The sequence below is a fragment of the Ranitomeya imitator genome, chromosome 8, assembly GCF_032444005.1.
Source record: "Ranitomeya imitator isolate aRanImi1 chromosome 8, aRanImi1.pri, whole genome shotgun sequence".
NCBI classification, from domain to species: Eukaryota; Metazoa; Chordata; class Amphibia; order Anura; family Dendrobatidae; genus Ranitomeya; species Ranitomeya imitator.
Window position 1 is genome coordinate 25,033,831 of NC_091289.1, and position 22,992 is coordinate 25,056,822.

The following is a 22,992-nucleotide window of genomic DNA, read 5'->3' on the forward strand; positions in this document are numbered from 1 at the left end:
GGCAGCACTACTGTGGTACCCGAACTCCTGGGGCGTCACATATGCATTATGCATTATAATGCACAGGAAAGGAGGAGCAGAGAGACATAGTCCTGCCCGAAAAGATACGAAGGCCCATCCCTTCTTTTTGTCTCTGCTGCAGTCAGTGGATAGTAAATTATACAGAAATGATACATCTAGTGGCTGGCACCTTGGACTGATTCTTCAGGGACATGACAACTTACTGTATGTTTTAAATAAAGCCATTCTATTCATCCCTTTATCTAGCCAATAAAATCAAGTTATCTGAAAGTTCAGGGAATCTAAGTTCTCCTTCAATGGGAAGCTGTAACATCCATGTTGGTAGCTGCATTCTGTTTACACTTTCGTTGCAGTAGACATGAGATGACAACGCAACAGTTCTGTTTAATTCTCCGTTACTTGTGGTGCAATCCAGGCAGGGAGATTTGAGGTTAATTCCTGTCTTTGATTTCTTATTAACTCCCTGCTGTGAGCCATGAATACTACTGAATATGGAGCGCCCCCAGACGCAGGGCCACAGGTTACTCGATACCGGTCCTCTCTGTCTCAGTTCTGGGGTTGTCACGGTGGCTGGACCCGGTCCGTGACCCTGCTAAGGGGTGTCCAATAAAAGAGATGATGAAAGTCAGCTAAGGCTTCGTGACGCCACCTGTGGTATTCGGTCAGTGAGACCGACGCTGCTTGTGGTCCGCTGGGGTGATGGAATGGCAGCTAGATGGTGAACCTTCCCACAGGTGAAGTATGTCCCCAGGGCTTCCCGATAATGTAGATAGCGATGGTGTGAGATGCAGTTAATAACTAGGACACAGGGTTGCAGTCTCTTTACCTCTTTACTGAAGGCTTCAGGATCCTCAATCCAGAGCACTGTCAACAGGGCTGGCTGAGACCAGCCGGTCCGATGGGCACATCCAGAGTTCCCTTTGCAGGTGGAAATCGTTGCCTACCACTATCGCCTGTGTGTTGTAGTGCTACCCTGCTGAGCATTCGGGATAGTCCTCACAACTTCTATTCTGGTTCATTCCAGTTCTTTCTATTCTCCATCCCCCAGGTTTGTTATGGCTAGGACGCACCCGTATGACGGGTAGGCTCGGAGCTTTTGCGGGACCCTAGAGACGCCCGTCTCCACGCGTTGCCCCCTATGTCTGCTTAGGTGATGTAAGGTAGACAGCCAACCTATAATTAACTGTCCTGCGGTATTTGAAGTAAGGCATAAAGTCAGTTACTTCCTCGGTGTTCCGGGCACCGGCTACGCGCCTCAGTAGGATGTTGCCGTTCTCCGGGCACGACTCCTACTGGCTCTCCTTTGTGCTTGATCTCGTTTCTCACTGTCCACAATATCCTTCGCTTCGTGTCCTTTCTTTAGATGCCGCCACAGGTAGCGCAAGCGCGGCTCTGTAATGTTCTATCCTTGTCGCTAGGTGCCTGCCAGGTTCCCACGCCTGACAAGGACCCCCCTGAATCTTCCCCCGCAACACCCCCTGCCACGGGATGTTGCCTGAACAAAACCCAGTCAGCTTCTGGCTAACTTCCTATCCAACCCCTAGTTTTACCAGTGTGAGGAGTGGCCTAATAAATAAAACCCTTTGCTCCCCCTAGTGGCCGGAGTGTGAAGTATAATGTGTGCTGGTGATACCTGGTCAGATGAACTCCTTTAGTGCCATCAGACGTACCATCACTCCCCTTAGTGGCAGAGCGATACGATACTACTCCAACGACCAGGTCTCTGGGGCGCTGCAAATACCTGTCTCCCACTGCCAGTTATAAGTTCTGCTTTATCTGGTTCAGATCCTTGTTCTCTGCTCCTCTTGTGCTAGGGCTCTTCCTGTTTCAGATCACGCCTCGATTTTTGATTATTCTTCTGCCTGAAGTTTTTGCCTCTTATCAAAATCTCATGGTTCTGACTCGGCTGTCTAAACATTCTTTGCCAGCCTGCTTCGCCGGCCCGCAGCTACTCTATGGACTCAACCTAGGGCTACTGTGTTATACTAAATCCCTACAAAGTGGTCAAGGGATGAAGGTCAGATTTACTCTAGGACCTGATAGATGGAGTAGCTGGAATACTTATTTAGAACTGCTGGGCTACTACGTACTGATGACCGGTTTACAAAACCCATTTTCAAATACTCTATTAGGGAACTCTGAGTTAGAAGTGGGATCTCCCATTCAGACCCCAATCTGTTAGCCAAGAGAAAGCGCTAAAGAGCTGTAGATTACCTGGTACATCCATGCATTACGCAGGCAATAATTGATTAAAAATTGCAATTCCCAATTTCACCTGTGGGAGTGCTGCAGGAAAATCTAACACCTGTGAGGTTTCTCAGATCACATGATTTTTGGAGGTCCCAGCATTGTGTTACCTTTTTAAGATGACTCTTTTCACAAATAATCCCAGTAGTGAGCATGCCCCTTTAATTTTTAACAGTTTTAAAAGAAAATAAACATTTTTGGGCACAAGATCGGCATTTGCAGACCATCGTTATACATGTCCTACAAATTAGACAGGACGGGTACAAGGTCAAAAGACTTCATAATACAGAGGTTTGGAGTTTCTCAGTGTCCCCTTGTTATCTGACACGTCGCTACTACCAGCATTTGCTATTACACATTATTCTCGCCATTAATATGGCATTTTCTTGCCGTTGCTATGACGATGACTCCACGGTAGTAATTGCAGTTTGAATTTCAATTTATAGATCTCCCGTGTTGGCAGTGAGTTATTTTTCATCTTTTAGTTCTGCGCTGAGCGCTGCCTCATGAATCAATAGGCTGAATCCTTCTGCAGCTCGGGAGGATGTTGCACGGCCATGTGTAGGAGCCATATTTAATGTTGTTGAGCTGTAAAAATGATTTCTTGTCAGTCACTAAGGATATGCACTGGAAGAACAGAGAACATTGTAATTGAGTCCAACACTTTTTTTTCTGGTAAAGTTCTTAATACATTTTCATAGCTCTCAAAGCACCGTTTTTCTAATGATGGAAATAATTGAATATATCTGTCTGCCTGCAGCTACCACTAGGGGGAGCTTAGGAGCTTATTGCATACTGTTTTCTCATTATGAAATGTGCGTAGCAAGCTCCTAAGCTTCCTCTAGTGGCACAGCCGCAGGCAGATCACATTTATCATTTTTATCTATGTTAATGCAAGGAATTCTTGAATTCTATATCAGAAAATTAATGCTTTAACAGCTATAAAGGTATCAAAGAGGTTTATAGGAAAAAAATATATATAAAGCTTTAAACAGTGAAGTTTATAATTTATTAAAAGGATTTTTCCGGGACTTTTTGGAAAAGCAAAAAATGTGCCTAAGCACTAACAGGCAAATAGTTGATACCTGCCTGTTGTGCCCTGTTCTGTTTTCCCCAGCACAGAGCGGTCACAGACCGCTCCTGCCGGTGATTCAGCTGCCTCTGTTGACGTCATGTCGACAGAACAGGGGCTTCTTTTCCGCTCTGCTCTGTTGACAGGGCAGGATTTCGACATCATTCTGATTGACAGCAGGATTCCCACTATCTAACTGTGGGAGCCGACTGTCAATCAGAATGAAGTCGGAAGTCCTACTCCGTCGACAGAGCAAGGCAGAAAAAAAGCCTCCGCTCTGTTGACATGACGTCAGCAAAGGCAGCTGAATTGTCGGCAAGAGCGGTCTTTGACCGCTCTGTGCCGGGGAAGAACAAAACCGGACACAACAGGCAGGAAAGTAGTAACTACCTGCCTGTTAGTGCTTGGACAAATTTTTGTTTTTCAGAAACTTCCGGCTATACCCTTTAATATAGTTGAGGTAGGCAGTGGCGTAACTTGACTCTCATGGGCCTCAATGCAAACGCTCCAACAGGGCCCCTAATTATTGCAAAGTTTTAATATTATTGGTCTTTTGATACAAGTCAAAGGGACCTTTTGGGCTCCTTAGACTCCAGGGCCCATGTGCGGTTGCAACCCCAACACCTATTGTAGTTAAGTCCCTAGTAGTAGGCTAGGTGCCGTGATCATTCAGTAGCCACTCCACTTTGCCTCTGGTCCTGTGCCTAACATGAGAAACAGTATGAGAAGAAGTCAGACTACCTATTTCAATTTCTGAGCCAGCCCCCTTCTCTGTCTTTAAACTTTAATAAAATAAGGGGCTGGATTAACAATTGAAATAAAAGGTTAGACAGCCCTCTTCACACACCGATCTGGTAACTTTCAGAAAGCATGTGTGTGACCCAAGGGTGAAGTGGCTACCAGAGAATCCAGGCACCTGCTACTTCCAAATGTACTGACACTTTACTTATCATTTCGACAAGGTCACCGTTGATGTAACAGAAGAAAATGATGAGGCTCCGGTGTGTAGACCATCCAGGTACACCGCCACCATCTATGACAACATCACCGCAGGGATAAACATCAACAACTTCCGTCTCAACTGCAATGATCGGGACTCGGAAAATACAGACATGCGATTTGAAATAGCTTCAGGTGGGACATGTTTTTCCTTATGCATGCCTTTAATTTATGGTTTCCCAAATTTGCTTGGGAATGGGGTGGGAAGACTAACTTTCTAATGGAGTATGGTGTCCTATCGGCACTGCTCCATGGGAAAACATGCAAGTTATTTCTATGTATAAAGGAAAAAAACTATAATGCTAGTTCCACCTATTGGAAGTCGTTACCCTGAAAGTCAATGTCCAACCTTGCCACATGATCAAGGGTTACTAGCCAATTCAGATATCCATCTGCAGACAACTGTTTTGGCAAACTTGTCCTCCATTGTCGTAGATCAGGATTTGGCTGAATTAATGAGATCCCCATTACAAAGACCAGCTGAATTACTTCCACCCAAAGATGAGTTAAAGGCATTTTATGTAGCCAGTAAAACCCTGCTCTGCGCTGATGAGGGGCAAAAACCCTGAAACAGTTGTCTACAAATGGATGTGGAGCGCCCCGTCAGGGCAAGGGGTTCCTTGGTACCGGGTCCTGCGGTTCACAGGGGGATGTCACGGTGGCTGACCCGTTCCGTGGCCCTGGGACATCCGTATAAAAGGGAAAGGTCTTTAAAGGGGAAAAGTCTATGTTCGTAATGCCACCTGTGGTATTCGGTCAGGGTGACCGACACTGCTTTAAGGGGTCCGCTGGGGTGATGTTATGGCGAGCTAGATGGTATACGTTCCCACAGGTGAGGTGTATCCCCAGGGCTTCCCGGTGTTCAGATGGTGAATGGTGAGTAGCACGGTGAAGAATGAGGACACAGGGTTGCAGTCTCTTTATCTTTACTGAAGGCTTCAGCATCCACAGTCCAGGGTACAGACCACAGGGCAGGCAGAGTCCCGCCGGTTTGGAGGCAAGTCCAGAATCCCCTTGTCCAGGTGGAGAATAAAAGCCTTGCTTTGCGTTATAGTAGTGTAGTCCCTTACTGCCTATGGCTTCACATAAGGTCCTCACAGATGTTATCTCTCTCTCTGTCCCCCGGATAGGATAGGACAAAACCCGTATGACTGGTGACTTGAGCCTGTTTACAGGATCTCTTAGATGACCCGGCTCTATGGGTGTCACCATGCCTCCTGGGTGTAGGTGCGGACAGGTAACGTGCAATTAGATGTCTTGCCGGTCTTTGATGTAAGGCGTAGAGGTCCTCACAACCTCGGTGTTCCGGCTACCGGTGTTTCTGCGCCTCAGAAGGAGGCAGCCTGCTCGGGGCTGGTCCCCTTCTGGTATCCCCTCCTGTGCTTCTTCTCCTGCACGCTCACTGCAAACAATTCGGCCTTCAATGTCTATTTCTGGGAGCTGCAGCTCTTAGGGCATGCACAGCTCCGTGGACCCTCTTTCCTCCTCAGACAGCTATCTGGAACTAGCCAGCAACCAACTTCTGTCTGGAACTGACTAACTTTCCATACAGACTACCAGTTATATATATATGTGGGGAGTGACCTAATAAATAGGAGCAAAAGCTCCCGCTGGTGGCCTGGAGTGTGAAGTGTTGCATGATTGTGATACCTGGATGCAGTTATCCTTCCTTGCCTCCAAACGTAGCATCACTCTCCCCGAGAGGAAAGTAATACCACTGTGACGACCAGGACCCTGGGGCGCCACAGATGTCTGACTTGGCTAATATCCCCAGTCATGTTGCATAGCTTGTTAAAGTAGCAGTATGATCTTTTCATATAAACCTAATTAATATAAACAAAATATACAATATTCCCTTTATCTTCAACTTTTCTTTTTTTAAGATGGCATAACTGCTGGAGTAGTAGAGTTTGTAGCAACTATATGACCCCATTAGCAGACAGGCCACTGATCATAGGGGCTTATAGGTGAAGAACGTCAGTGGCAACAACAAAGCAATCTTAAAGTTAGAGGTAGAACAGAAACACATGATCCGTGCACACAGTGAATAAGCCTGTAGGGACATTGTTCACACCACGAAGTTAGAGGTGTTACTTGTTGTAATTGTGACTATGCTCAAACCTCAAACCTCGAAGAAATCAGAAGAGCAGCTCTGAAGCACAAACTGCTGCTCTTCAAAGTGAAATACTGTGTAGACCAAAAATAAAGGAGCGTTACGTAGTTATTAGGTATGTGCACGTTTTATTACATTTGTAACAGGACCAGTTATACCTGCCAACTTTTTCATTATGTCTCTGGGAGGGATCGGGGGGAAAAAAGTGAGTTGGCAAATCTCACAGGGTGCACAATAGCCCCCTGAATCCTTCTAGAAAAAAAGTGTTTCCAGAAGGTTTCATTTGTGTGACACCATTAGAAAGAGCCCCCGGGATCCAAATGGATATTCAGGGTGTGAAACAGGCCTGCAAAGGAAAATGTTTTTGGTGGTGCACCCCATTGTTCCATTGCCAGGGCTGGCGTTAGGGGCAGGCAGACGAGGCAAATGCCTAGGGCCCCCCACTTCCTCAAGGGACCCCATCCATCCAATGGCTTACTGTCAGGGGCATTGGATCAAAGATAACTACCCCATATCTCCCCTCCAGTGTCCATATGTGCACACGACCCTGTCTGCTTAGCCTCTCTCCCAGCCTGGACAGCTTCCCGCTCTCTGCTCCTGTTTTCGTCCTTCTCCAGATTGAAGTCAGCGCACACTGTGGCCTGCATTCCGCCATCTGTCATCGCTCATCGGTGGCAAGTTTTGGTAATGATACCGGTGTTTCTGCTGTTTGGCCACCTTCAGTGCAAATCCAACTCCCGTATAATTACGCCCCTGGACTGGTGTCACTATAAAGTTCTGATAGAGTCCAGCATTTTTGGGCATCCAGTTGTGTAGATGATGGGAGGATATGGTCGTACATTGCGGCTTGCGGCACTGTGCCAATAAGCCACTGTTTAGCTACCGGACCACCAAAACTTCAGATTAAAAACTTCTTTTACTTGACACAAATGGATTTTTCGGAACAAATGACGCTTACGGCATTTACCCCCTATTTGATTTTATAAAAGACGCATGACATTGTCTGTAAATACACATAATAACCGTGCATCATTTATCGCCGACGAGCCCGTATAGATCTGTTATTCCGCAAAATATCACTATTTACGGGAAGAACGGACATTATCTTAACGCAAATTACTCTGATTTTTTTTTTCCCCCCCAGGAAACATTAATAATCACTTTGCTTTCGATCCCACTCACGGCTCTCATAATCCGAAACTGATCGTGAAAACCCCTTTTGATTTTAACAATGGCGCTGACAGGCAGCAGAGTTACAGCCTAGTGGTCCACATCATCGATGACAATGTCAAGAATGGCCGCGTTGAACAGCCGAGGACGGGGACAACCATGATAATGGTAAATGTGGTCCGGACAAATACGCCACCTCCGCCTACGACTGACTACTACGTAAGTGCTGGAGGAGACCCCATATTACTTACTTATTGACCATATGCAATGGGTGTAAGACCATCTAATATGCATTGGAGGAATCGTGCTGTACCGTAATCACGGGAAAAGGTAGGGCCAGGCGGACGAGGATCGCAACTCAACGCAATGCTTGGACTGACCATCAGCTCTACCGGCCCAAGCATGGCAGCACGTTTGGCTTTTACAGGCTCTTTGTTTTCTGCACATTCAACTTTGATGTGGTCTGCCTCCCCCGGCACCAGTCCAGTTTCAGCCACCGGGTGGCGCTGGTTCAGTATACATATCAGCGGCTGTAACGTGCCCTCCCCCCCCCCCACACTGACAGGCAGACCAGTGTCAGTCAGGGCCGGGGGGCGCTGTTACAGCCACCACCTTGAATGATACCAGAACGCTGCCCATTTCTCCCCGTCTAGCGCTTGGCTAAGTGCAACTCCGGGCAGGTTAATAAAACTATTAAACTGCAGATTAACCCTATATCTGTAGGTTAATAGCAATTTTTTTTCTGGTGACAGGTTCCCTTTAAAATCTTTCGATCAGACTGTCACTGATGGATTCTCAGTTAACGCATTCTGTAGCCGGTAGGATATAGGAGTCACATTTATTAATGAAATTCAATTGGCAAAAATAACTTTAAGCCCCAATTACATGTAGATAATTAAAAAAAATAAAAAAAAAATGACCTCAAATATGACCCCAGAATGGGCTTTGTTTGGACCAATTGTCATCACTTATTTTCCTATATGAAAAAAAGTTTCTCCACCTTCCCCTTTTTAAAAGTCTGTGATAAATGGACAGCGCATGGATGGCATCTGCGTTTTGTCCGATTTTTTTTTTTTTTTTTATTTTATGGACCCATAGACTTTACCGTGTTAGATCTGACACCCAGATCAATAGATGATATATATATAATATTTGTAGACCCCAAAAAGGAACATTTATAAATATAAACTTTTATTATATGGGAAGTTATTACACATTATTAATATTTGTTTTACTTTTTATTATTTTGTTTAGAAAAGAAAAGGCCTAACCATAGTATACGAGGATGTTAACACTTATAACCCCTCCGCCTGGTATGTGCCCTTTCTCCTCACCCTCATGGCGCTGTTCCTTACCGCTCTTTTGGCGTGGGCATGTCACCTGCTGTGGAAATACGGCAAAATAAAGGAGTTGTGCCAAAAGGCAAGGAACAAGGTTTCCAAAAAGAGGTGAGAGCGACCATGTGTGTCCTATGCATCCCCGGTAAGGGGACGGACTACTAACTTCTCTGTGTTCATCCCCGGCAGGGTCAAAACTTACAAAGCAGGTGAGTGTCTCTCAAGATACATGTAAGGTCCAAAAGTCCCGAATTTGAAGGACAGTCCTGGAAAACCCCAAAGTGGGCGGTCTTAGATATTTTGGAGGTATTTTGGGCAGCTCAGGGTCGGGCTTTAATGTTGTGGTTTTTTTGGCTTTGCTATTATATGAAAACAGTTTTGATACTTTTTTTCTTTCTTTTATAATAATTAGGAACAAAAAAAGAAAAGGTGGAAATTATAACGGTGAGTTGTATTTTATATTCTTGTGGATTTTACATTACTCATATTGTTTTGTCATATCTTACGGCTATTCGGCAGCCGCAACACATGTAAGGATTGGCTGTCCCTCAGTTAGCACCCGAGCATGCTCAGATAACGCCTTATCCAAGCATGCTCGCTCATCTCTACCTCTTAGATATATTTGCTAACAGGGCTGTTAAAAGGTATTTTAATGCCCTAAGCTGATTAAAAACTAACTAGCTAATAAAGAAACTTAAATAGTACATTGTAAAAGACGCAAACACAGGCAAAATAAATACCGTAACTTTCATTAAAATAGGTACAGAGCTAACAAAAAAAATTAGAACCAAAGCTAAGCCTTAAAAATAAAACAAACCTTAGGTACGACCATAACGTTTATGCAGACCTCGCATGGCATTCCAAGACCCAAGGCAAGACCCTAAAACTAATACAGAGGTCCAAATCAAATCAGACCACAAATTAATACTGACCCCTGCAAAATGAATTCAGACCCTACAATAAATACAGACCCACAAAATGTAATCAGACCCCATTACCAGGTCGTAAAATGAATCCAGATCCTAGATACGATGACCCAATCAATCAGATCTCAGGCTACATCCCAAGCGTATACAGATGTTAAAATTAATGAAGAAATGTACATATACCCCTGACCAGATTCCAAATTAATCAGATCCCAGATAATATAATAATCAATATAAACCCTAGACCACACCCTGAATTATTATAGCTCCCACCAGGGGTGAATCTAGCCTCTCTGCTGCCTGAGGCGAACTGCAAAACGGCGCCCCCCCCACGTAGTAAAATCAGTACAAATAAGTCTTAGCAGGACCATATCTGACAACCTCAGCTCATCCACATAGAGTAACACACACCAACTCTGCTATATCCCACTTACTGTTTTCAGATCTGAAAACCCCAGCTGGTTCACATAGCTTATCTACTTCTGAGAGTCTGATGGAGGGAAGCTGTGAACCGTGACAGAGCTGTGCAACAGCAGCATGTGGGGCTGGTGGGGGGGCGGGTGATGTTTTTTACAGTTACTTACTGCCGGTTACTGCTCTGCGACTAGTCCAACTCCCAGCAATGTGTGTGTCCCAACATGTCAGGAGACTGGGCACCGCCTCTACACCTCAGCCCGGGTAAGTAACAGTCACCTGCCGGGCACGCCGCATGTTAATTTGTTGTGACACTGCACTGTCAGCAAGTGTCAGAGCAGGGATTACAGGGAGAGTCGGCACCAGGTGTTCTGACTGCCGCTCTGCTGCCCCCTGTCTTTAAGGATGCTCCGCCGCCTGAGGCAAAGTATTCAACTTGCCTCATGATAGCAGCACCCCTGGCTCCCACAAACAAATCAAAACCTAAAGTTCAGACTTTTGAATCGTCACATCGTGCTGTCAGAATCCTCCATGGTTGGTGGTAAGATTGCTCTGTCCTGTGACTGACGTATGTGATCTGTATACTTACGTGCTCTGTCACTCACTTCTAGTTGGAATGTGGCGGAGGATTCACAAGTCTGCAATCCCATAGAGTGATTGCAAGACTTTGGTGCCAAACCTAGACTTCTACTTTAAACCAGACCCCGGATAAGGCCCTAAAATTAATACAGAGCACAAGAGCTCAAATAATACACAAAGTAAAGTGTTTGTGATGTGTGATGTGATGTGTCATCCATTAATTTACTATCCTGCCATGTAACTCATGTTATGCCCTTAGATACACACCATTTATAGCACAACTACCGAATAAAAAACTATATGCTATTTATTTGCTTGAGAAATGTTTTTTTTTTTCCGTTACTTTTAGGAAACAACAACCTTAGAAGCCATCTTTGATGGGGAGGCCGTGGATCCAGGTGAATTGCAATTTTTGAGTTGATCGTTAAGAGTTGTAAGTAGAGATTAGTGACTCGATCCGCAGCAGCCTAGTCCAGTGACCATGTCAGTAGTCCGTGGACGCCAGATGGGAGCCCCCTCAACCTCCCTCCGCCTGCACCTCTTCTGATTAGTAGGCACCAGCAGGTAGGAATGGGTTCGCCGGGTTCCTGTCCTGTGGCTGCTGAACTAGGGTCCTGCAAATGTATTCACTCATCTCTAGTTGTAAGGGATTAGAAAAACATCACAGGTTTCTTTTAAAAACAGCGCCACTTCTCTATGAAGGTCGCGTGTGGTACTGCAGTCCAGCCCAATTCACTACAATAGAGTTGACCTGCAATAATAGATACAAGCCTTGTGGCACTGGATGAAACCAGCCATGTTTTTCATTTAAAGGAACACTAAATACAGAAAATTCACACAAAATTACAAAATGAACCGATACCCCACCAATTCCTCCCCTAATCATTTCAATTTCTTTGCCTTATATTACAATTAAAAGATAGAAATATATTATTACATCTTCTCTGTATGTCTCAGGAGCTTAGCCATGTTCCCCTCCCTTTCCTTACTATTCTGTGTGTGGGTGTAAAACAAATGGCTGCAGCAGGAGCCTCCCCCCACTGCTCTGACTGTAGTACAAAAAGAGGATTCAGAGATCCTCCAAAAGTTAAAAAAAAACTGACTGTAGTAAGAAAACAGATTTTTAAACCACACTTCTTGGCTTGTATCAAAGGTACACCTTCACCAGGTTTTTGCTATTCTGAGAACACCATGAGTTTGGGTCTGAGACCCTGATTCCAATGATGTATCGTTTGCTAGTCTGCATACTGTCATTTTGATACAACCACAATTTTCTCTGCTGCAGATCCAGCAAAACTCAGAATCCTGAGCCCTGCATAACCCCGCCCACACCACTCATTGGCTGCTTCCTGTGTACAAGCTGCCAATCAGTGGTGGGGGGGTGGCTGGACTAGTGGGACCTAGTCCTGTAGTGATAATCTCCTTCTGATAACACTCTGTGTTTATTGAAACATCAACATACAGCCTAGCAAGTGACACATCCCTGGAATCAGGGTCTCTGCCCCTCCTACATCACGTTGCTCTCAGATTCAATAGCAAAAACCTACTGACAGATTCCCTTTAACTTTACTTTTAAAATACAGTTTTTTTTTATATTATTAAACTATAATTAATTAATTTATTTTTTTGCGCATTAAATGAATGTAGAGGTTTCATGCAACAATGAGTCGATTAACCATAACTCTCTAAAAGTGTCCCAGAAAACCTGAGAAAGTAAAAAAAAAAGATTGTTCACCACATAGGCAAATTCATGCTCTGATATAAGTATTAAATCTCTTCTCTTGTATCAGTCACAGGGAACATGTATGAATATAACACCAAGTCCGGAGCAAGAAGATGGAAGTCCACATCAGCCAGTGAAGAGAAGATAAAACTTTCTGATATTTCCACTGTCTCTGAATCCCTTCTTCCGCTTGTGCCTGCTATTAAGAATACATAAGGAAAAACATTCACTTTAAAGATCAGTCCTATGTAATAATTACCGTATTGAACCTGGATCTTGAGATTTTTGCATTACACTTACTCTATATAATTTTCCTCTAAAGTAATAAAATAACCTTTAAAAAATGTTAACATTTATAAAATGGAACTTATTTAGTTGCTGTAAAGTTCTTAGAATATAGTTAACATCTTCCCTATTGGTGTAAGGGGTAATAATGCATACCAGCCTAAATACACACCCCAGAGGATCCTTTAAGCTCCGCCCCCTTGTAATGACTGTACAAATTTGTATCAAATAAAAAGGCCCATATCTCAGGAACCGTATAGCAGGTTACAAAAAACAAAAAATGGAATACTCAGTGGAGCAGCGGGAATAAAAAAAGAGCAAAAACTGGACACTTTTGATCTGTTGACAGGTTCTCTTTATAGGTGGAGGGCTACTACTTGAACCAGAGGCATGCTAAAGTGGCTAGAGGAGAAGGCCCATACAGGTGCAGTTTTATTGCTTTCATAAAACTCCAAGGGATTCAAAGCCAAAAACAGCTACTCTGCAGCTTTAACACACAAACTGCTCAGCTTTCCTAGCTGACCCATGCAGTCTCCATAATGAGAGAGACCCTGGCATGCCTTTTTCCCAGCTACAGCTCACATTTTAGCTGGTCACTCATCAGATGCAGGCATGCCTCTTTCCCAGCTACAGCTCACGTTTTAGCTGGTTTCTCATCAGACGCAGGTGGAGTGCCGCCAAGGGCTAGGGGTACTCAGTACCGGGTCCTTCGGTTCTCAAGGGGGATGTCACGTTGGCTGACCAGTCCGTGGCCCTCGGGAGGTCCGTTGTAAAAGGGAAAGGTCTTTAAAGGGCAAATGTTTGTGACGCCACCTATGGTATTCAGTCAGGGTGACGACGCTGCTTAGGGGTCCGCTAGGGTGATGTTATGGCAGCTAGATGGTATACCTTCCCACAGGTGAAGTGTGTCCCCAGGGCTTCCCAGTGTGTTGATGATGGATGGTGTAAGGCGCATTGAAGAACGAGGACACAAGGTTGCAGTCTCTTTACCTTTACTGAAGGCTTCAGCATCCACAGTCAAGAGCACCGGATCACAGGGCCGGCAGAGTCCTGCCGGTTTGGAGGCAAATCCAGAGTCCCGTTATTCAGGTGAAAATCAGTAGCCTTTCTCTAGTGCCTGGGTGTTGTCGTACCTTATTGCTGAGCCTCTCATAAGGTCCTCACAACTGTTGTAGACGTTCTAGATGTTATGTCTCTCTCTGTCCCCCAGATGGATAGGACAAACCCGTATGACTGATGGCCTGAGGCTTTTTACAGGGACTCTAGCACGCCCCGGCCCCCACAAGTTGCCACCGTGCCTCCTGGGTATAGGGCGGATCAGTAACTTGAATTAGCTGTCCTGACAGTTTCTGGAGCAAAGCATAAAGGACTGTTGCTCCCTCGGTGTTCCGGCTACCGGATCCTGCGCCTCAGAAGGAGGCAGCTTGTGCAGGGCAGAACTCCTTCTGGTTTCCTTTCCTTTTGCTAAGACTTCAGTTCTCACCCTCTACAATACAATTCTCTGTTCATGTCTCTTTCTTAGGATGCTGCCGCACGTGGGCAGGTGCAGCTCCGTGGCCTTCTGTCTAGGCCTTTGACAGGATCCCACCCCTGTCAGGGACCAACTACCTGAGCAGAGCTCAGATAGCAGCTCACTGGGTGAAGTCCAGCCAGCTTCTGTCTAACTTCCTATCCAAACCACCAGTTTTACCTAATTGTGAAGAGTGCCCTAATAAATAGGAGCATAGCTCCCCCTGGTGGACTTGAGTGTGAAGTGTGTTGCATGTTTGGGTTACCTAGAGGAGAATGATATTACTGCAATGACCAGGACCCTGGAGCGCTGCACAGGCATGCCTCTTTCCCAGCTACAGCTCACATTTTAGCTGGTTTCTCATCAGGCACAGGCATGTCTCTTTCCCAGCTACAGCTCACATTTTAGCTGGTCACTCATCAGACGCAGGCATGTCTCTTTCCCAGCTACAGCTCACATTTTGGATGGTCACTCATCAGACGCAGGCATGTCTCTTTCCCAGCTACAGCTCACATTTTGGCTGGTCACTCATCAGACGCAGGCAAGCCTCTTTCCCAGCTACAGCTCACATTTTGGCTGGTCACTCATCAGATGCAGGAATGCCTGTTTCCCAGCTACAGCTCACATTTTAGCTGGTCACTCATCAGATGCAGGCATGCCTCTTTCCCAGCTACAGCTCACATTTTAGCTGGTCACTCATCAGGCGCAGGCATGCCTCTTTCCCAGCTACAGCTCACATTTTGGCTGGTCACTCACCAGCAGCACATTTGACTAGCAGACTGACCCACCAAGGTAAGCACACGCCCTGGTTTATAGTTAAAGCCAGCCAGGTGCATCTAATTAAAACCTGCAGTGCTATGATTTAACATAGTCCTACCTGACTTTGCTACAGTGTACACATTGGCATGTGACGCAACACCAATAGGAGACTTTCACCCAGGTTAAAAATTGCCAGGCATTATTCCTGATCTCCACAGATAGATAATCCCAGCACATATATCATATATATCTTACCAACAAGAAACACAGGGCTGTTTAGTGTGAGGATATACTACTACTTCAACGGATTTGCCAATATTGCACCTTAACACTTCTTCATCACTGTGCCATATTGTTCACTTCGGCAGAAACTTCACATCTTTTTTTTTCTATATTCATTTTCTTTGCCATATTAAAATATATTTGTATTTCAGAGCAGAACTTTCCACTCTGCTTACACCAGGGACATGGATGTGCTGGTGTAAATAATTCACAGGTCTCTAGAAGAGGTTAATATTATATTCACCTTCCTGGCATTACTTTTCCTTTGATATCCATCCAATATGATCAAATGAGAAAAAATGTAGAATTACTAGTGCATAATTCAACGTGTAATCATGTTGATTCCGGGTTGTTAATGATACCATATAAAATGTCTCACTGAAACTTCAAGGACTTGGCTTTTTTGTCAAGATTGGTTTTCATCAATGCATTCCATGATCCAACTTCTTATCAGCATACGATAATTGTATGTGGGCTTGTTCTTTTGGGAAAAATATGTATTTTTTATTGAAATATTGTAGGGTACATATAATATATTGTTTATTTTTATGGGAGGAAGAAGGTGTTAGAAAAACAACATTTTTTTCACCATGAGCTATAAATGACATAATAACAATTTCAATAAAAACTATAGATATTGCAAAAATGCTTTATGCTGTCACATTTAGCTTGTATTTTTTATTAAGATGAGTTGTAATGTTTTATCGGTACTAGTGAGGTGGATTCTGTGAGCCTTTAAGCCATAGATTAGGATAAGCAGCACGGAGCGGAGGCGATAATGCGGTGGAGTGGGACTTGCTAGATAGCATGTGGATCAGCATGGATCAGGAGAGCAGACAAATAGGCATAAAATACCAGATGAAGCAGATCCAGATGTGAGGACACAAATGGAACAGCAAATGCACAGACAATCCAAAACCTCCAGCAGGGAAATGGTAAAAAGGAGGATAGCAGTAGTGTAATGGCAACAGGTAGTTACTTGTAGAGGTTTCATTACACATGGAAGAAAGAGATTAATCAGCAATCTGGTAAATTCTTCCACTGTTATGGATTACAGCACAGGTTTATGCAAATAAGAACTTGTAGAAAAAAAATGGTTAACTGCAGAATAATGGTCAAGAATTGGCAAACTGGCTTGTGGAGAAGCGATTCGCACAAAGATAACATACATTAATTGGGATCTAAGAAATATCGTCTCTCCTCGCGGAGAGGGACATGTTAAACATGCCGAGATGAGGAGACTTAAAGCCGCAATGCTCCTCTGGGAAATATGTAAATTGTCTCTTCAGAGAGGAAGAGGACTAGAACTCTAGTGCCACCTATTGGAAGTAGCAATCCTAACAGTCAATGTCGACCCTTTAACGAGCCTTGTCACATGACTTAGAATAAAAGCCAAACCAGAATCTCAATTTGCAGACACTGTGTGCCACCTTTGTGCATGGGTTGTGTCTGTTATTGCTGTTCAGCCCCATTATATCATACAGAGCTAGCACTGTTATGTTGTGTTGCTGTCTGACTTAAGTCATCATCTGCATGGGTTTTATCTTTGCTTGCCTGGGTTCCTTCCTAGTTTTTCTGTTTTTTTTCTGGTTTCCTTCCACATTCTAAAATTTACACAGATAGGCAGTGGTCTAGCGAGGGGGTCAGGGTGGCACACGGTTGTTTGCCCCAGATGCCTTAGTCTATTGGAGCGCACCCTTCCTGCCCCGTCACCACTGTCAGTGACTGCAAGTGCAGCTCCTTCTTGGGACCGTGCAGTGAGCGCTCGCCCAGCGCTGCCTATCTAGAGTACAGCTGCGGAAATAAGTTGGTCGTAGGCTGCTGAGATTTTCATAGGCAGCAACTGATATGAGAAAGCTAAGTGTAATGAAGTGAGCCTTGTCATCTAGGCCGAGCGCAGCGGCTAATAACAAACCCAACTTGACTACTGCACTCTGCTTATGCAGCAACCAAGATGACAGAAGATGACCAGCTAATAAAGGAAAACCATATTCCAATACCGTCTTCATTCATTATTAAGAGATGCTTTTATGTTAAGCATTTAAAAAAAAATAGGGTTAATGTTAGATATTGGATTAGTGTTAGCATAAGGTTAGGTTTACAGCTAGGGTTAGGGTTAAGAATAGGGTTAGGTTTACAGCTAGGGTTAGGTTTAGGGTTAGGAACAGAGATAAGTTTAAAGCTAGGGTTAGGAATAGGGTTAGGTTTACAGCTAGGGTTAGGTTTAGGGTTAGGAATAGGGTTAGGTTTACAGCTAGGGTTAGGTTTAGGGTTAGGAATAGAGTTAAGTTTTCAGCTAGGGTTAGGAATAGGGTTAGGTTTACAGCTAGGGTTAGGTTTAGAGTTAGGAACAGAGATAAGTTTAAAGCTAGGGTTAGGAATAGGGTTAGGTTTACAGCTAGGGTTAGGTTTAGGGTTAGGAATAGGGTTAGGTTTACAGCTAGGGTTAGGTTTACTGTAGGGTTAGGTTTAGGGTTAGGGATAGGGCTAGGGTTGTAAAACTGTTACATAAAAAATGAAATAAAAATATAAAAAGCAAACAAAAATATAATAACATATAACAGCAGAGCTACATAATATGTGGGTGCTATAGAAAATAAACAAATCCCCCCCCCTGTTATTGATATGCAGAACTATCATCAGAAATATTCACAGCTAAATCTTTTACATCCAATACATTATTTTTAGGGGCCGTTATATTGGAGATGCAATGAACATTTCCGACATTGCCGGCACGGCGGTAAGCTCCATTAATCTTAAACTATTGAAGTTTCCTTCTTCCAATTGCTTTATATCACAACGCAGTCATTTGTTTGGAAATGTTTCTTCCGTGCTCCAGACGGCCCGTGTAGACATAAAATATTAGCGCCTCCATTATAACGAGTCGTAGCTACGAGAAATTACCCCAATTTATCAACATTTTTGTAGAAGTTCTTATGTCTGCTCTCCAAGACGTTTTTGTTAATAAACAGTTGACATTCGGCTATAGATACTAGATGTCTTCACGTCGCTAACGGTTTCTCATTGTGTAACTTTCCATTATCATAATATACATCTATTTTGCGTTTTTATAGAGTAGAGTTCAAGTTAACGTTTAAAAGAAAAATCTTGAAAAAAGTTATTTCTCTGACACAAAGTACAGGTTTCAAAGAACAATAGGTTGAAGTTATGGTAGAAATGGAGACATAGAAGTAAGCAAATGGGCTATGGGGATCAAAGCCTTTCAATAAGGGTTGTCCAGCTAAAGAAAAATTCAGTTAAATGTATTTAGATAAGAAAATTATGTAACTTACTGATATTCTCTAGGTCTGAAAGGCGCTCAATCTTCTGCCACCAGCTTCAATATTGGGTACTGACTGGTCTTCTGGTTTGTGTCCAACACAGGTAATTTCCTGTGCCAGAATTTCAATAGCTAGGTCATTTTCCTTCATTTTCAGAGAAGGAGGCTGGTTTTGTTATTAAAATGAGCAGTCAGTTAGCCCTCCTTCACACACAGCTCAAATTCTGTGACAACACCGGGGCGCGAAACCAAAGAGGACCTTCTGGGACCAGAGTTTAAAGCTGAAGATCAGCCATCTTTCGAGCACCCTAATCCAATAGTTATTATTATTATTATTATTATACATTTTTATAGCGCCATTTATTCCATGGCGCTTTACATGTGAATACGGGGCAAATATAGACAAATACATTAAACATGAGCAGATAACAAGGCACACGAGTACATAAGGAGGGAGGACCCTGCCCGCGAGGGCTCACAGTCTGCAGGTATAAGGACAAAGTATATTTCACAGAAGAACTTTGCATGGCTCATAAGTATCCTTACACTGGCATGTCACTCTTCACAAGGAGAAACGTTCCCCCTTAGACCTCCACTCAGTGGCCTCTCCTCCTGCAAAATCAGATCTCTTGATTTGCACTGAGTAGGGGCAACACCCCGAAATACGTGTCTGCAAATAGCATATCTGGTTTGGCTTCTTATCCTACGTGATTTGTCAAGGTTCGTTAAAGGGTTGATAATGACTTTTTAGGATTTTTGCATCCGATAGATTGTACCAGAGATCAAATCCTCTTCCATCTGAAGAGACTGTTTTCAAGGACAAAGTTTGGCACCCTATAGTATTGTTTTGTAATGTCTGCGTGCTCTTTGGCACCATGCGCGTATAGTTTGGACACAGCTTACACCGAGGTGTACAGGGTGGGCCATTTATATGGATACACCTGGGTGGGCCATTTATAAAGTTGGATCCAAAATGGCTGACTTCAAAATGGACGCCATGGTCACCACCCATCTTGAAAAGTTTTCCCCCTCCCTTATACTAATGTGCCGCAAACAGGAAGTTGATATCACCAACCATTCCCATTATATTTAGGTGTATCCATATACATGGCCCACCTGTGTGTATCCATATAAATGGCCCACCCTGACTTTTGCATTGTATGTTTTTGTAAGCCATTGTGGTAGTGCTGCCAGAGGAGGATAGTGACCTGTGAGATTTCTGTGGATCCAGGAGGTTATTGTACACTTGGGCAAATGGTGCAGTAGTATGTACAGAACACATTCAGCTGGGAACCATCTACTTGTCCAAGTCAGCACTGTCGAGGTGAGGGCCTTGAGTGCAGAATGCAACTGATGTAGAGAGCAGTCACAAATATCAGCTCCAAAGCGAGCCTCACTGGAACCAGAGATGAATGGTTCCCTGTATTAGAGCAATCCTACCTGTAACTTTACGAAAAATCTACAATACTTTTCGGAATGTTTGTTTTATTTATACCTTTCATGAATATAGGTAATCCGTGCATAAATGTCATAGCCAGTGTGTGCTTGGTTCACACTGCAGACGGGCACTGCGAGGCATCCAGTAAATAGTTACTACGTGGTGCTCTCGATGAACTGTTTGATGCTACTCTATGAAATGCATTCATAGATCAAGGAATTATATAACTTTTTTAGATACATTGATTAAGTTTGCATTACTAGAGAGGGATCAAGGTTTTGTTTCTTTTGGCACCACTCTTTCCACGAAATGTAAGAAGCGTGTGATTGGTCAAGAAGTAATGCTGCGCCGCCTGCACCCTTGACTACAATCTATGGGGCCTCCTGAAATAGCGCTTTTTAAGATATTCAAGACGACTTTATTCATTGCCTTTGTCTCTTCTCAGTACTAAGTCTGGAATAAATTGAGATCCATTTAACTTTTGCTCCAAACATCATGAGCTATTTCTGGGGTCACTTAAGTCAAGTCATAGTAATTGCTTTGCGAATCATCCGCTCGCCCCTTATTATTCCATAAAATAATACAATGAATGAAATCACTCGCTGGGAACATTCGTCTGTGACAAGGAATGTGCCCATACAGTGATCCGTGTGAGTCCTCTTTACTCATCTGCTCACAACACAAAGCTGAATGTCTCTCAATGTGCTAATTTACAAGAGCGCTGTTATATATTGTTTTAGAAAGCCAAGGATGTTGGAATTTTGGGGTTTGAGTTGGAGGCCGATGTGGTGACACAGTCTATTATTATTTTTGGGGGGCATGTCTGATTATAATGAATCTTTATGTTTTCATTATTGATTTAATTTTCTCTGCATTACATTGCAGCAAATCTCTATAGATCTAACTTGCACAATTGCATTATGATTAATGTTGTGTATATCTATATATATAATTGTCTAAGGGTTTTTCCGTCTGTCTGTCTTTCTGTCTGTCTGTCTGTCTTTCTGTCTGTCTGTCTGTCCTGGAAATCCCGCGTCTCTGATTGGTCGAGGCCGCCAGGCCTCGACCAATCAGCAACAGGCACAGCGACGATGATGTCATAAAGGACGTAGAAATCCCACGTTTCTGATTCAGCGACGGGCACAGTATCGATGTAGATGTCATAATGGTTGCCATGGTGACGATGATGTCATAAAGGTTGCCTCGACCAATCAGCGACGGGCACAGTCTGCCGCAAATTCTGGAATCATCATTGTCCATATACTACGGGGACATGCATATTCTAGAATACCCGATGCGTTAGAATCGGGCCACAATCTAGTATATATATATATATGTATATATATATATATATATATATATACTGTATATGCCTATACATGCCTGTTATTACTCCTTGGTAGTATGCCGCCATTTGGTGGCTACCCCTGATATTCTAATCTTGTTTCCATTATTTTGTGTCTCTCATTGGTCTCCCCTTGCTTTCATTGTTCCTTTTTTTCACTATTAATTTTTAAGTATTTTTATTGTGTAGTTGTGTATCTCCCAAAAATATTTATTGTGTATCTATACATTTCTCAGATTGTTTTTATTAAATTGGAGTAAGTTATCTTATATATAATTGCCTAGAATACTACTTCCTGCAATTTGTGCCAACTTCCGTGGCTTTGTCCGGAGCTAATGTCCGGAGCTAATGTCCGGAGATAATGTCCGGAGCTAATGTCCGGAGATAAGTGACGTCAACAGTGTCCAGTGTCTGATTGGTTGCCGCCTGCTGCGAGCGACCAATCAGAAACGTGCCGTACTGTGACACACTCCGCCCGCCATTTTGGTGTGATTTTTGAATTTTTACCTCACAGCAAGTTTCTACTGCGTGGAGGCGGGCCCAGTGACGTTGCTCTTCAAGCTCCTGCCGAATTTCAAGTATATATGGATTCTAGACTCCCGATTCTTTAGAATCGGGCTGCCATCTAGTATATATATATTTGTCTTATACAAATCTGGTGACAACCACTTAAAAAAAAATTAAATAATATATATTAAGTTGCTCTAAGCAGTTTTAATTTTCTTGTTTTAGGACAGCCCAAGTCATGCCACGTTTATTAATAAATTTGGTACATTTCAATCCAAAAACTCTTTAATTTAAGACTTGTAAAAATATAAAACACTAGTTATAATAAATCTGTCTGATAGATATCAAGTTCGAGTTCCATAGTCAAACACTTACGTAGAAGGAGCTGCTTGAGTCTTGTCGTTACGGGTTCTTCTAACGTTATTCTCTTGTCCCATCTTCAGATCGGGTGTGAAGAGACCCAGCTGTGTGCTGGTTGAAGCGTCCATACGATGCTCTGCGTGGGTTTAGGACCTATGTGTGATACACGCTGTGCATCATATGCTTGCCATGGCAGATGTGCTGCCGAGGATGGAGTTGCATTCCTCCATGTTCATGGTTAAGTAGCCCTTAGGATTTTCTGCTTTGCAGCTTTCTGGAATTACCGTCTGGTCCTCCACTATGTACGAAGTGCAAAGTTCTGCTCAACCTCAGGGTTTTATCTAATTAAGATCCAAACTTAAATCTGTGTGTTAAAATGAGATCTCGAATAAGCAGAAAACACAAACGGTGGATGAAGGCTGTCAGATCAAACGTAATGGTACATAATGGTATGAGTAAGTAGTACATTATACTGCGCCTAGGGACCCAACGTGTCAACAGTAAAATCTGATTTGTATTGTTATTCATGCATGTTTGTGATTAAAAAGATGTTCTCAGCTTTATATGTTGAAATGACTTGTAGGATCCATTGTGCTAGTGGTGGATTAAATAATATTCTCTTCTT

General features: G+C 43.4%; 1 protein-coding gene across 2 annotated transcripts in view; it reads left to right on the forward strand.

Moving 5' to 3' along the window:
- The window catches only part of LOC138647530 (cadherin-related family member 3-like), a 44,712-nt gene extending 31,761 nt beyond the window's left edge, over nucleotides 1-12,951 (forward strand). For both annotated transcript variants that reach the window (XM_069736583.1, XM_069736582.1), the window contains exons 13-19: nucleotides 4,303-4,474; nucleotides 7,597-7,841; nucleotides 8,877-9,070; nucleotides 9,149-9,168; nucleotides 9,372-9,403; nucleotides 11,228-11,276; nucleotides 12,669-12,951. In XM_069736583.1, the coding sequence (XP_069592684.1) occupies nucleotides 4,303-4,474; nucleotides 7,597-7,841; nucleotides 8,877-9,070; nucleotides 9,149-9,168; nucleotides 9,372-9,403; nucleotides 11,228-11,276; nucleotides 12,669-12,817 (861 nt within the window). In that variant the 3' untranslated portion in view covers nucleotides 12,818-12,951. The remainder of the gene's footprint in view (nucleotides 1-4,302; nucleotides 4,475-7,596; nucleotides 7,842-8,876; nucleotides 9,071-9,148; nucleotides 9,169-9,371; nucleotides 9,404-11,227; nucleotides 11,277-12,668) is intronic.
- The last annotated feature ends 10,041 nt before the right edge of the window (nucleotides 12,952-22,992 follow it).